The following is a 13,151-nucleotide window of genomic DNA, read 5'->3' on the forward strand; positions in this document are numbered from 1 at the left end:
TAGGATGGAGTTTTCTATTTCTGCAAAAAATATCATTGGTATTTTAAGAGAGACTTCAGTTAACTCTGTAGATCACATTGGGTAATACTGATGTGTTAACAATATTATATTGTCTTCCACTCAATGAACATAGAATATGCTTTTATTCATGTCTTCTCTAATATCTTTCAGAAATGTTCTGCAGTTTTCATTGTATACATCTTTCACTTCCTCAGTTAATTCTTACATATTTTATTCTTTTTGATGCTATTGTAAATGGAATAATAGCTTTCTTAATTTCCTTTTCATTGTTAAGGTATAGCAATGCAATTAATTTTTTGTGGGTTGACTTTGTAATCTGCTACTTTGCTGCATTCGTTTATTAGCTGTTTTTGTAGAAGGGTTTTTCTACATATAAGATCATGCTGTCAACCGAGATAATTTTTTCTTTTCCAATTTGGATGACTTTTATTTCTTTTCCTCTTTATTTCTTTTGCTACTTCCAGTACTATGTTGAATAGAAATGGCAATATCAACGATTCTTGCCTTGTTCCTGATCTTAGAGGAAAAGTTTTTAGTCTTTTACCACCAAGTATGATGTTTGCTGTGGGTTTTTCATATATGGATGGCTTTTATTATGAAGTAGTTGCCTTCTTTTCCTACTCTGTTGAGTGTTTCAATCATGAAAGGATACCGAATTTTGTCAAATACATTTTCTGTATCAACTGAGATGATCCTGTGGTTTTTCTCCCTTCATTCTGTTAATGTGGTATATTACATTGATCAATTTTTGTATGTTGAACTATCCTTGCATTCTAGGAATAAATCCCATTTGGTAGTGGTATATATATACAGTCTTTTTAGTACACTGCTGAATTTGGTTTACCAGTATTTTGTTGAGGACTTTTGTATCAATGTTTATAAGGGATATTTATCTAGTGTGTCCTTACCTGGTTTTCCTATCAGGGTAATAATGCTGGCCTCACAGAATGAGTTAGGAAGTATTCCCTCCTATTTTTTGAAAAAGTTTAAAAAGATATTAGTTCTTTAAATGTGTAGTAGAATTCAGCAGTAAAGTCAACAAGTTCAGGGATTTTCTTCTCAAGAGACTTTTGATTACTGATTTAATCACTTTACTAGTTATAGACCTATTCTGATTTTCCATTTCTTTGTGATTTAGTTTTGTATGCATGTGCACTGGTCATAATCACTTTTTAAGATATTTTAAAAATGTTTAAAATTTTAACTCCAGTGTAGTTAACATACAGTGTTATATTAGCTTCAGGTATACAGTATCTACTCTTAAATTATGTAGAAAACAAGATTTGGAGTTACAAACAAAAATTACATTAATACTAGCTTTTAGACAGTAATTGTTCTTTTTTTAATATTTCATTTATTTATTTGAGAGGGAGAGACAGAGAGAAAGTGAGCGAGCAGGGGGAGGCACAGAGGGGGAGAGGGAGAGCATCTCAAGTACATTCCGTGCCCAAGCACAGAACCCGATATGGGGCTCAGTCCCATGACCCTGAGATCATGACCTGAGGCAAAATCAAGAGTCAGACACTCAACTGAGTCACCCAGACACCCCAGTTTTCTTTAATGTATTAGTCTTAATTCATGTAGAAAACAAAAAGTGGAGTTACAACCCACTGTTACAATAATAGGTTTTATAATTGCCCATGTGTTTACCTTAATTAGAATCTTTATTTCTTTATACAACTTTGAATTATTGTCTAGTGTCCTTTCCTTTCACCCTACATGAACAAGCATTTCTTGCAACGCAGGTCTAGTGGTAATGAGCTCCCTCAATCTTTGTCTGAAAATGTCTTTATTTTTTTTCTCACTTTTTTTTTTTTTTTTTAAGATTTTATTTACTTATTTGACAGAGACACAGCGAGAGAGGGAACACAAGCGTGGGCAGAGGGAGAGGGAGAAGCAGGCCTCCCGCCCCGGAGCAGGGAGCCCAATGTGGGGCTCGATCCCAGGACCCCGGGATCATGACCTGAGCTGAAGGCAGATGCTCAACGACTGAGCCACCCAGGCGCCCCATTTTTCCTCACTTTTGAGGGACAGTTTTGCCAGATTTGGATTCTTGGTTGACAATTTTTTTCTTTTAGCACTTTGAATATATTGGCCCACTGTTTTTTGGACTCAACAGTTTATGATGAGAACTCTGTTTGTAGTCTTGTAGTCTTATTAAGAACCTCTTTTATGTGGTGACTGGCTTCTCTTTTGCTGCTTTCAAGATTTTCTCTGTCTTTTGCAAGTGTGATTATAATGTATCTCAGTGTGGATCTCTTTGACTTCACATTACCTGGAGTTCACGGAGCTTCCTGGATGTTTATATTCATGTCTTTCAACAAATTTGGGAAGTTTTCAGCCATTATATCTTCAAATATTTTCTCTGACCCTTTCTCTCTTCTTCTGGGACTCTCGCAATGTGAATGTTGGTCCCCTTTGACTCTGTTCAGTTTTCTTTGATCTTTATTCTTTTTGTTCCTCAAATTCAGTAATTTCCAATATTCTATCTTCAAGTTCACTTATTCTTCTGCCTGCTGAAATCTGCTTTTTTTTTTTTTTTAAAGATTTTATTTATTTATTTGAGACAGAATGAGAGAGAGAGAGAGCACATGAGAGGGGGGAGGGTCAGAGGGAGAAGCAGGCTCCCTGCCGAGCAGGGAGCCTGATGTGGGACTCGATCCAGGGACTCCAGGATCATGACCTGAGCCGAAGGCAGTCGCTTAACCAACTGAGCCACCCAGGCGCCCCTGAAATCTGCTTTTTAATCACTCTATGAGTCTTTCATTTCAGTTACTGGACTTCTCAGATCCAGAAATTTTTTTTGTTTCCTTTTAGGTTTTCTATCTCTTTACTAATATTTCCATTTTGTTCATCTTTTTCTCAATCTTCCCCACTTCTTACTTTAGTTCTTTGAGCTTCTTTTAAAGTCTCTGCCTATTTTATCTACCATCAAGTCTCTTTCAGATAATAGTTTCTATTTACAGCTGACCCTTGAACAACATGAGAATCAGAAGTGCTGACACCCCTGGACAGTTGAAAATCTGTGTATAATTTCTGGCTCTCCAAAAACTTCACTACTGTTGACTGGAACCCTTACCAATAGCATAGTCAACATATATTCTGTATATATTATATACTATAATCTTATGATGAAAGTAGCTAGAGAAAAGAAAATGTTATTAAGAAAATTATAAGAGAAAATACATTTACAGTACTGTACTGCATTTATTGAAAACAATCTGCATATAAATGGATGAGCACAGTTCAAATCCATGTTGTTCAAGGGTCAATATTCTTTTCCTTTGGGCCATACTTTCCTTTTCTTCATATACCTTGTGATTTTTGTTAAAAACTAGACATTTGAATCTAGTAATGTGGTAACTCAGGAAATCAGTCTCCCCTCTTCCCAGAGCTTGCTGTTTTTTGTTATTGATTTTGTCTTTTTGATTGTTACAGGCTATCTTTGTGCTGAAGATCAACCTGAGCTGTAAGCTGTCTCAGGACTTTTCTGAGCCTTTCCCTGGGCACACACAGTCACTTTCTAATTTCCCCCAAATATGCAGTTGTTTTTGAATGTCCTAGTCTTTCCTGTCTGGCTCCCAAAGGTGGGGAGAAAAGAAGAATAAAAGGAAGAGAAGGATGACGCCCTTTAAGTCTCTTGGTAGTTATTTCAGCTGGAGGAGGAGGGGACTTGCAACAATGGAAAGTGGTGCAACATCAATGGCTGCTCACTTTCTTGCACCTGTGATCAGAAACAGCACAGCAAGCACTGATCAGAGCACACAGATCTCTGATATATAGAAGACAAGGTCATTTTTGCCCACCCTGGTTCCCACAAGCTGCATGAAAGTTGCTCCAGAAATACAAGCACAGCTGCTTACCATGTGGCTGAAGGGTACAGGATGGTGCTAAGGGGTGCTAATGTGCTAAGAGTTGAAACTGACCAAATTAACCACAATTCACCATCGCAGCCTTCTCCTAGAAGTTACAAGGCTTCAATAAGCCCCAGAGTTCCAAAAGAGTCACATCAGATATTGCCACAGCAATTGTTTTCTAGGTTGGAGACAGATTCCTGGTGCCTTCTACTCCATCTTCCCACAATCCTCCCACAAACCTTTTTAATGCAGCTTGTTATGTCCATTTGGAGGCTTCGAAAGACTGAGAAACTTGCCTAAGGTCACAACCTTGACTGTATACTACCATGTCTCTTACTTTAGTATATCTAAAAGAATAGGATATCCAAAAGAATTTATAAAAGACTCCAAAGAGGTAAAAAATGTTTTGAACAATGGCTGCACTGTTGAAGTTTACAGTCTTCACAAGTGCCTACTTTGAAGTGAATATTTTGTTATGTGTTAGGTGATAAATGTTATCATTACTCACTCATGCACCTAAAACAAAACACTAGAAATCCTCATTTAATCCTTGCTTCCCAATTCAGTCACCAAGCACGTTCAATTCAACCTTCTTAACAATGCTCTAAAATATATTATTGCCTCTCCAACTGCACTGATAGTGGTTTTTTAATAAACTTTATTTTTGAGAAGAGTTTTAGATCTACAAAATAAGTGAGAAGAGCACAGAGTTCCCATATACCTTGTCCCCAGTTTCTCCTGTTTTACATTTTACATTAGTATAGAACATTTGTAACAATTAATGAACTAATATTGATACACTGTTAACTAAAGTCCATACTACATTCAGATTTCTAAATTTTTGCCTAATGTCCTTCTCCTATTCTAGGATCCCATCCAGGGAATCACATTACATTAAGTTGCCATGTCTTTTTAGGCTCCTCTTGGCTGTGACAATTTCTAAGACCTTCCATGTTTTTGATGACTTTGTTTGAGAAGTACTGGTCAGGTATTTTGAAGAATATTCCTCAATTGGGATTTCTCTTATGTTTGTTCATGATTGTATTGAGGTTATGGGTTTGGAGGAAGAAGACCACAGAAGTCAGTCCCATTTTCATCACATCATATCAAGGGTACAAATTATCACCAGGATATCACTATTGATATTGACCTTGATCAGCTGGCCAAGGTGTGCTTATAAGGTTTCTACAAAGCGACTTCAAAGTAACTACAGAGCTACATCATTCTTTTATTGGCAGCATTTTTGGGCCTTCATTATATCTTGCCTTAATTACTAAAGGAACCTTATAATTGTTCTCTCTACGCCAGTTTCATAATTCAATCTCTTCCGCACACTATTACCAGGATGAAGTTTTTAGAATGTTGATTTGGATCATGCCACTCCCAGAGGCCAACTGCTTCAGTGTCTATCCATTACCTTCAGGCAACATTTTAAAAGCTTACTAAAAGAAATCAAGGCTCTTTGGAGAAATGACTTGCTCCTGTGCAGGAGTGGGTAAGAGACAAGATGAGCCTAGAGCTTTTTGTTGTCTTAAAATAAGGAAATTCTCAAAGAACCATGGGGACATGTCAAAAGGAAGCAACAGCCAGCTTGAAAGGACTCCTACTGGACAAAGCAAGGATAACTGGAGAATAATGAATTATAATTCACCAAATAAAAAAAGAGCCCACAAATTCACACTTATATAAATAAATGAATAAATATATTAGAGAAGAGGAAAAGCTCTTCCTTACAGTAGAATGCCAATTAATACAGAAGGAATGGGAGAGTGAGAAAATCATAAGTGGATGTAAATCTGGTGAAAGAAGGTGTGGTAAGGAACAGGATAGTATATAATCTCAAAGCATCTGGAAACAAATAATAATAGAAGACAAAATAATAACTTTATAGTAGTTAAACTTGGCAGACATCACCTTAACCCAATGATTAGAGATACCATCATCAATTCTGAGGTAAACCATTATCATGCACCCACTGCATGGTTAATTGAGAAGACACATCATTGGTATACCTGCCAAAAATGCACAACGTGAATCTACTCATGAGGAAATGCAAGAAAAACCCAAACTGTGGGATTTTCCAAAAAATAACTAGCTTGTACTCTTCAAATGTATCAAGGTCAAGACATACAAGAAGAGTGGAGGGAGTGTTTCAGATTAAAGGATCTGACACAATTAATGCAATACATGATCCTGGAGTACTTAAAGTGCATCCAAAACCCAGGAGGTGAGGGGTAGGGAGTGGACAGGAGAGAGGATTAGGCAGGGGTCTGAAAGGGGGGACTTACAAAGAGTATTAACTGAGACAAGTGATAAAACTTGAACATGCTTTGGGAATTTGGTAAGAGTACTGTATCTATGATAATTTCCTGATTTTGATTAACTATTGGGTTCTGCTAAAAAAATAAAAGTCCTTGTTCTTAGGAAGTACACATTCATTCAAGTATTTAAGAAAAAAGGGCACAGTATCTTAACTTACTCTCAAATGGATCCCCTAAAAATGGGTATGGGTTTTACGTACACACACACATATTATTTATAACTTTTTTAAAAGTTTAAAAGTACACCAAAATAAAAATTACAACAACAGGGGCACCTGGGTGGCTCAGTCGTTAAGCGTCTGCCTTCAGCTCAGCTCATGATCCCAGAGTCCTGGGATCGAGCCCCGCATCGGGCTCCCTGCTCAGCAGGAGGTCTGCTTTTCCCTCTCCCACTCCCCCTGCTTGTGTTCCCTCTCTCGCTGTCTGTCAAAAAATAAATAAAATCTTGGGGCGCCTGGATGGCTCAGATGGTTAAGCGTCTGCCTTTGGTTCAGGTCATGATCCCAGCATCCTGGGATCGAGCCCCGCATCGGGCTCCCTGCTCATCGGGGAGCCTGCTTCTCCCTCTCCCTCTGCCTCTCTCCCTGCTCATGCTCTCTCTCTCTGTATCCCTGTGTCTCAAATGAATAAATAAAATCTTTAAAAAATAAAAAATAAAATAAAATCTTTGTTTATTTATTTATTTAAGATTTTATTTAATTATTTGACAGAGAGAGAGACAGCGAGAGAGGGAACACAAGCAGGGGGAGTGGGAGAGGGAGAAGCAGGCTTCCCGCCGAGCAGGGAGCCCGATGCAGGGCTCAATCCCAGGACCCTGGGATCATGACCTGAGCTGAAGGCAGATGCTTAACGACTGAGCCACCCAGGCGCCCCATAAATAAAATCTTAAAAAAAAAAAAAAAAAAACAACAAAACAACCTAAGAATAACTGCTTACAAATTTCTTGTCTTAAAGGAACCTCTGAGCCTTTGTACATACTACCTTAAATGCCTGCCTTCTCTTCACTTGGCCAACTGCTACCTACTCTTCTAGACAGCAAAAAGTGAAATTTTGAAATAAGGTGATGTCACTTTTGTCAAAATTCTCTAATGGTTTCCCTTAGACTTAAAAATATAAGTCTGGTCCCTGAGGAGGCCAACATGTCCAACAGATCTTTACAACAGTGAAAATGTTTTAGATCTGTGCTGTCTAATATGGTAGCCACTAGCCAAATCTAAGTGACAATGAGCACTTGAAATGTGGCTAATATAACTGATGAATTAATCTTTAGTTTTTAAAATTTAAATAGCCACATGTAGGTAGTAACTACCTTATAAAACAGCCCAGCTTTAAATACCCCTTGCTCCCTACTATGTTTTGGATTTCATTGGCCAACACACTCCGATTTACCTCTGCTACAGTCACACTGGCTTTTTGCAATTCTTTAAACATATTGATCACAAAAAAAAAAAAAGAAAAATTTTTCAAAATTAAGAAAAAACAAAATGTATCGCTCACATTCTGGCCTTAGTCATTACATTTACTGTTCTCTCAGCATGGAATACTATCACATGGTTTGCTCTCTCATTTCTCTCAGGTGTCTACTCAAATGGTACCTTATCAGTCTATGTGCTCTATCCTTGAGTGTTCTACCTAAAATAGCACCCCATCACTCTATGTCCTTCATCCTGCTTTACATACTGAATACTGAAGGAGTGAAATGTCATGAATTCTATACTCTGTATATTTGAAAAATGTCCCAAATGAAAAAAAAAATGGCAGATGAAATATGATCTGGAGCTAATGAGTAAACTATTCTTTCCTTCACAATTAAGTTTCATAAAAGGAGAATGAAATGCTATGTTGAGGTAGGTTTTGTTTTGTTGTTTTTAAGTCAGAACTCAAAAATACCTTTGTACATTGAAGAAAATGAAACAGAAGGAAGGGATGAAGATAAAAGTAGAAAAAACTAGTGGAGCAAGGACCTGGAAGAGATGGAAATAACATCCTGAATTAGCACTGTGAAGGCAAAGAAATACTATATTCTGAAAAGGGAAGAAAAGAAATATGGCTAACTCTATAAGCTGGAAATTATAGGAGAAAAAGTTCAGAGAGCTTGAAAAATGATGGCTGATGAATTAACAAGCAAAATAGCCTGCCAAAGAGTTAGTCAGGGCAAAATGGGCACAGAATCTGGGAAAAATGGCAAAGTTTGAAATAATCACCATGGGGAATGGGATAATTAATCAAGGTCAATAAAAATACACATGAAGTGGCAATGCAGATACAACTTACTGCCAGCAATTTGTTTATGCAATGTTCTCTGACACTTGGCTACATGAACACAGGGTACAAAGCATCAGATGAAGTATGCTTATTTGGATCAGAGGAAGGCTATTTAACATCAGAGTAGAGATCTTAAGTGGAACAGAGATATTGTATGAGTAAGAGAGTGAAAGAACTAGAGGGTCGTAAGTTTGATAAGTAAATAGCATAACCAGAATTTCAGAAATGGGATTATAATGGTGATAAATAAAATCTAAAAGGAAAATCAGTTATGTTGTTCTCTGTAATTAAAGTAAAATAAATTCTCTTTTTGGCTAGTGTGATTTATTTATTTTTTTTTTTAAGATTTTTTTTAATTTATTTATTTGAGACAGAGAGAATGAGAGAGAGAGAGCACATGAGAGGGGGGAGGGTCAGAGGCAGAAGCAGGCTCCCTGCCGAGCAGGGAGCCCGATGCGGGACTCGATCCAGGGACTCCAGGATCATGACCTGAGCCGAAGGCAGTCGCTTAACCAACTGAGCCACCCAGGCGCCCTGGCTAGTGTGATTTAAATGTGGTTTTACCAAGAGCTGGAAGTTCACATGGCTCCTAAAGGTTTTATCAATTATAGAACAGAATTGCTTTTTGGTCAATAATGTCTCAACATCATGGTGTAATTTCACAAGTAATTTATTAATAATAATAGTGAAAGCTCATAAATTGGCTTGTTTCTGTGAATTAGATCTGATTTTATTTATTTATAAGATTTTATTTATTTATTTGAGAGAGAGAGAGCAAGCACAAGCAGGGAGGAGGGTCAGAGGGAGACGGAAAAGCAAACTACCCACTGAGCAGGGAGCCCGATGGGGGGCTCGATACCAGGACCCAAGATCATGACCTGAGCCGAAGGCAGACACTTAACCTCAGACTGAGCCACCCAGGTGCCCCTAGCGCTAATTTTAATAACATAATTCTCACTCATATTCTAATATATTTCCTGGGTAGGAACATCCATGGGAGTATGTCATACATGTGAATGGAATTTTATGTTACAGCAGTGAAGATATTGAGAACTGTTAGCATATAGTATTGCTATTATTTTAAAGTATCTTGTACCACAGAAAATAGTGTCAGGAATGGTAATTATGACCTCTGGCTAAGATTTATTTAAATACCAGAAGCTGGAAGAACAAGAGCTGTCATTCTTAATACCTTTACCATATTTCAAAAAATCTTTGGGAGCCAAGACTGCTTACCTTGGACTTCCATTAAATATATAACAAGAAAAGTTTCATTAGAAAATAATACACAATAAAAAAAAAAAAAAAACTTAGGGCGCTTGGGTGGCTCAGTCGTTAAGCATCTGCCTTTGGCTCAGCATGGTCCCGGGGTCCTGGGATCGAGTCCCACATCGGGTTCCCAGCTCAGCAAAAGCCTGTTTCTCCCTACCCCACTCCCCCTGCTTGTGTTCCCTCTCTTGCTGTGTCTCTATCAAAATAAAAATAAAATCTTTAAAAAAAAAACAACTTAAATTCTCAATCTATACCTCATGTGTACCTTGTTGGTTAGACAAATCCTGAACTTAAGTTACAGTCTGGAGTTGAGCAGAAAAGAATGTCAGTGAAGTTGGATCACACCACAGAAGTGGTTTTCAAAATAACAGCACAGGTTCCTAATTCCAGTCAATGTGAAATGGGAAAGGGGAGTTTCACAGGTAATATATAATGGTCATAAGCACCACTACTAAGAGATGTATGAAATTCCAACATTAATGTTATATTGAAACCAGTACCACCAAATAAAATGCTACAGTTCTATAAACTGAGGAAGAAAACTGCACTTATCATTGGACTGTTTTGACACTTCTATTTAATCTCCTATATGCTTCAACAAACACCCATGACTAAAAACCAAAATATAAAATACTTACTTTTTCATTTTTTTTGAGTTATATTTGACTTGGTAAGCTGCCTGGATTAATTTGTCTGGACCACCATCAAACTGATGTGGAATGACCTTCTGAAAGTGCTAATAAAACACAAGCAAAGTGTAAGAACTACTTAGTGCTGCTTATTACTGACTAATTAAGAGTAAAATCTAAAGACACTCAAGAAATCATGAACTGACCTACCTGTAACATCCCTTCCATGTCAAGTTGCATCAGTTCTGCCTGATTCATTTGAAGAAGTGCTAATCCTACTCGAAACACTATTTCTAAACCCTGTGGAAACACATTTTTATAAAGCCAAACTTGTCTTACTCTTCCATTGACAAAAACTAATCATTCAAAAGAATACTAAGGTAAATATTTGTCTTACTAGAACTGGCAAACTTTTTTTGTAAAAAGTCAGATAGCAAATATTTTAGGCTTTGTAGGCTATGTGGTTACTGTCACAATTCAACTCTGCCACTAAGACTAAAAGCAGACGGAGATAACACAACAAATGGGCATGGCTATGTTCCAAGAAAACTATTTACAAAAATAAGTGGAAGGACAGCTTTAGTACCTGAACCAGTAGGGTCAGCACACAAATCACAGTTTCCTGGCTCCAAACTAAACTAATTTAACTAGGTAATATAAGCTAATTTTCCCAAGATGTAATTAACAACAATTAACACTGGGTTTGATTAAGATATTCTATTCTTTTATTTATTCATTCATTCATTCATTCATTCATAAGTAAGCTCTATGACCCTGAGATCAAGAATCACATGCTCTCCCAGCTGAGCCACCCAGCCTTTATTAATACTGATTAATAACACTTTCAAGTGCTACCTACAATTTGTCACCTAACCTGCCTACCTTCTCATCCAAAATATAGAAAAAAAGACAAAAGATGACTACAACATGACAATGACAATTAAACCTGCAATATATTCACAGAACAGAAAAAATATATATTCATTACTTCTTGCTCTTTGGGTAACAGATGCAGAGCAATAATATTAACTGTAAGGCAAATTTCACTTCTCACTAATTCTCACTAAATCAATCAGGAGGTGATACAGAGGTTTGTTTAAGAGTGTGGGCTCCAGATTTCGACTGCCTGTATTTGAACGATGGTTACTACACTACTTACGTGCTGTGTGTCCACAGACAAGCTACTTAACCTTCCAGTAAGTCTCAGCTTCCTCATCTATCATCTATTAAATGTACTAACAGTACTTATAGGGTTATTACAGGTTTAAAGGAGAATATCAAAGTAAGTAGCTTAGTATGGAACACATGGCTCCTCACTGCTTTGCACTAATGATTAACCCAATGATTCCTTTGCTCAGCCTGCCCATTAGCTTACCTCGGACATAAAGATATCAAATATCCTTGTTGCAATTGGTAATGGAAAAGTCGTAAGAAAGATAGTCAGAAACCAGGATGATGCATACATTGAGGTATGAAAACTCTGAGACTGAAAATGCACAAAGAGCTCTGGAAGATGCTCCTAAAGAGAAGAAAAGAATTAATTAAAACACAGTAAAATTGAGCATTTCAAACCAGATTACTGTGTGTATACGAGATAAGTCTATATCAAACACAAAGATCAGGCCTCACTTAGAAAAGTTAAGATGTGGGGCACCTCGGTGGCTCAGTCATTAAGCGTCTGCCTTTGGCTTGGGTCATGATCCCAGGGTCCTGGGATGGAGCCCCGCGTCGCGCTCCCTGCTCCGCGGGAAGCCTGCTTCTCCCTCTCCCACTCTGCCTGCTTGTGTTCCCTCTCTCACTGTCTCTCTCTCTCTGTCAAATAAATAAATAAAATCTTTAAAAAAAAAAAAAAGTTAAGATGTAGAAATTGATACATTCAGGATGATGGTTACTATCAGGGAAGGGAAGAAGGGGAAAAGGATGTGGAGTTAGAACTTAGGCTGTATCTGTAATATTTATCAATAAAAATAAGAAAACAAGTAAATAAAACTTTAATATTTGTTTAATCATGTTGGTAGGAACATGGGTGTCTGATATTCTCAATACTTTTCTATAAACTATAATAATTCCAAAAAAATTTTTTTAAAGGAAAGAAATGCTATACTGAAACACATTCATGTGCTATCTACCATTGATTACCTTCCTACCTTCTCACCTAAAATACAGATGCTTCCTCAATTCTAGTAATTCAAAACATAAATGACACACTAACTGAAAATAAACCACGAGAGATTAAGGTTGGTTAAAAACAAGCCTACGCGGGCCCCTGTGTGGCTCAAGTCAGTGTGATCTCCCAGTCCCACATTAAGCTCCCTGCTCAGCAGGGAGTCCACTTCTCCCTCTCCCTTTACCCCACCCCCTCATGCACACTCATGCTCTCTCTCTCAAATAAATAAATAAAATCTTTTTTAAAAAAGCCTACTATTTCAGAAAGAAAAATTTAACTAAGAATCATCTCAAGACCTACTTTGTCTTCTTTAAAATGTGCCAACATTTTGCATATCCTTTTTTGTCCCCACCACACATACAAAAGAAAGCATTTTAAAATTCTTGTAGGTAAGGCTGCCAGGGAAAAGGAGACTTGTAAAAGTGGTTCTCATGTCAGGTGAATCATTAACCTATATTCTTAAGTTCTGCTTATCTAATTAAAATTTAAGTAAATGAAAATACACCATTATATTACCAGACAATACAGTAAACTAATTTATATATATATATAGTTTACTATAGGGGCACCTGGGTGGCTCAGTCAGTTAAGAAGCTATCTTCGGCTCAGGTCATGATCC

The 13,151-nt window shown here is 37.3% G+C and overlaps 1 protein-coding gene across 7 annotated transcripts in view; it reads right to left on the reverse strand.

The window, feature by feature from the left end:
• Positions 1–13,151, reverse strand: part of EVI5 (ecotropic viral integration site 5) — a 189,766-nt gene that overhangs the window by 108,878 nt on the left and 67,737 nt on the right. For all 7 annotated transcript variants that reach the window (XM_081818807.1, XM_031021312.2, XM_081818805.1 and 4 more), the window contains 3 exons: positions 11,741–11,884; positions 10,576–10,665; positions 10,375–10,472 (listed from right to left, as the gene is read on the reverse strand). In XM_081818807.1, the coding sequence (XP_081674933.1) occupies positions 10,375–10,472; positions 10,576–10,665; positions 11,741–11,884 (332 nt within the window). The remainder of the gene's footprint in view (positions 1–10,374; positions 10,473–10,575; positions 10,666–11,740; positions 11,885–13,151) is intronic.

This window comes from Leptonychotes weddellii, chromosome 4 (assembly GCF_054177405.1).
Source record: "Leptonychotes weddellii isolate Sample4059 chromosome 4, ASM5417740v2, whole genome shotgun sequence".
Lineage (NCBI taxonomy): Eukaryota > Metazoa > Chordata > Mammalia > Carnivora > Phocidae > Leptonychotes > Leptonychotes weddellii.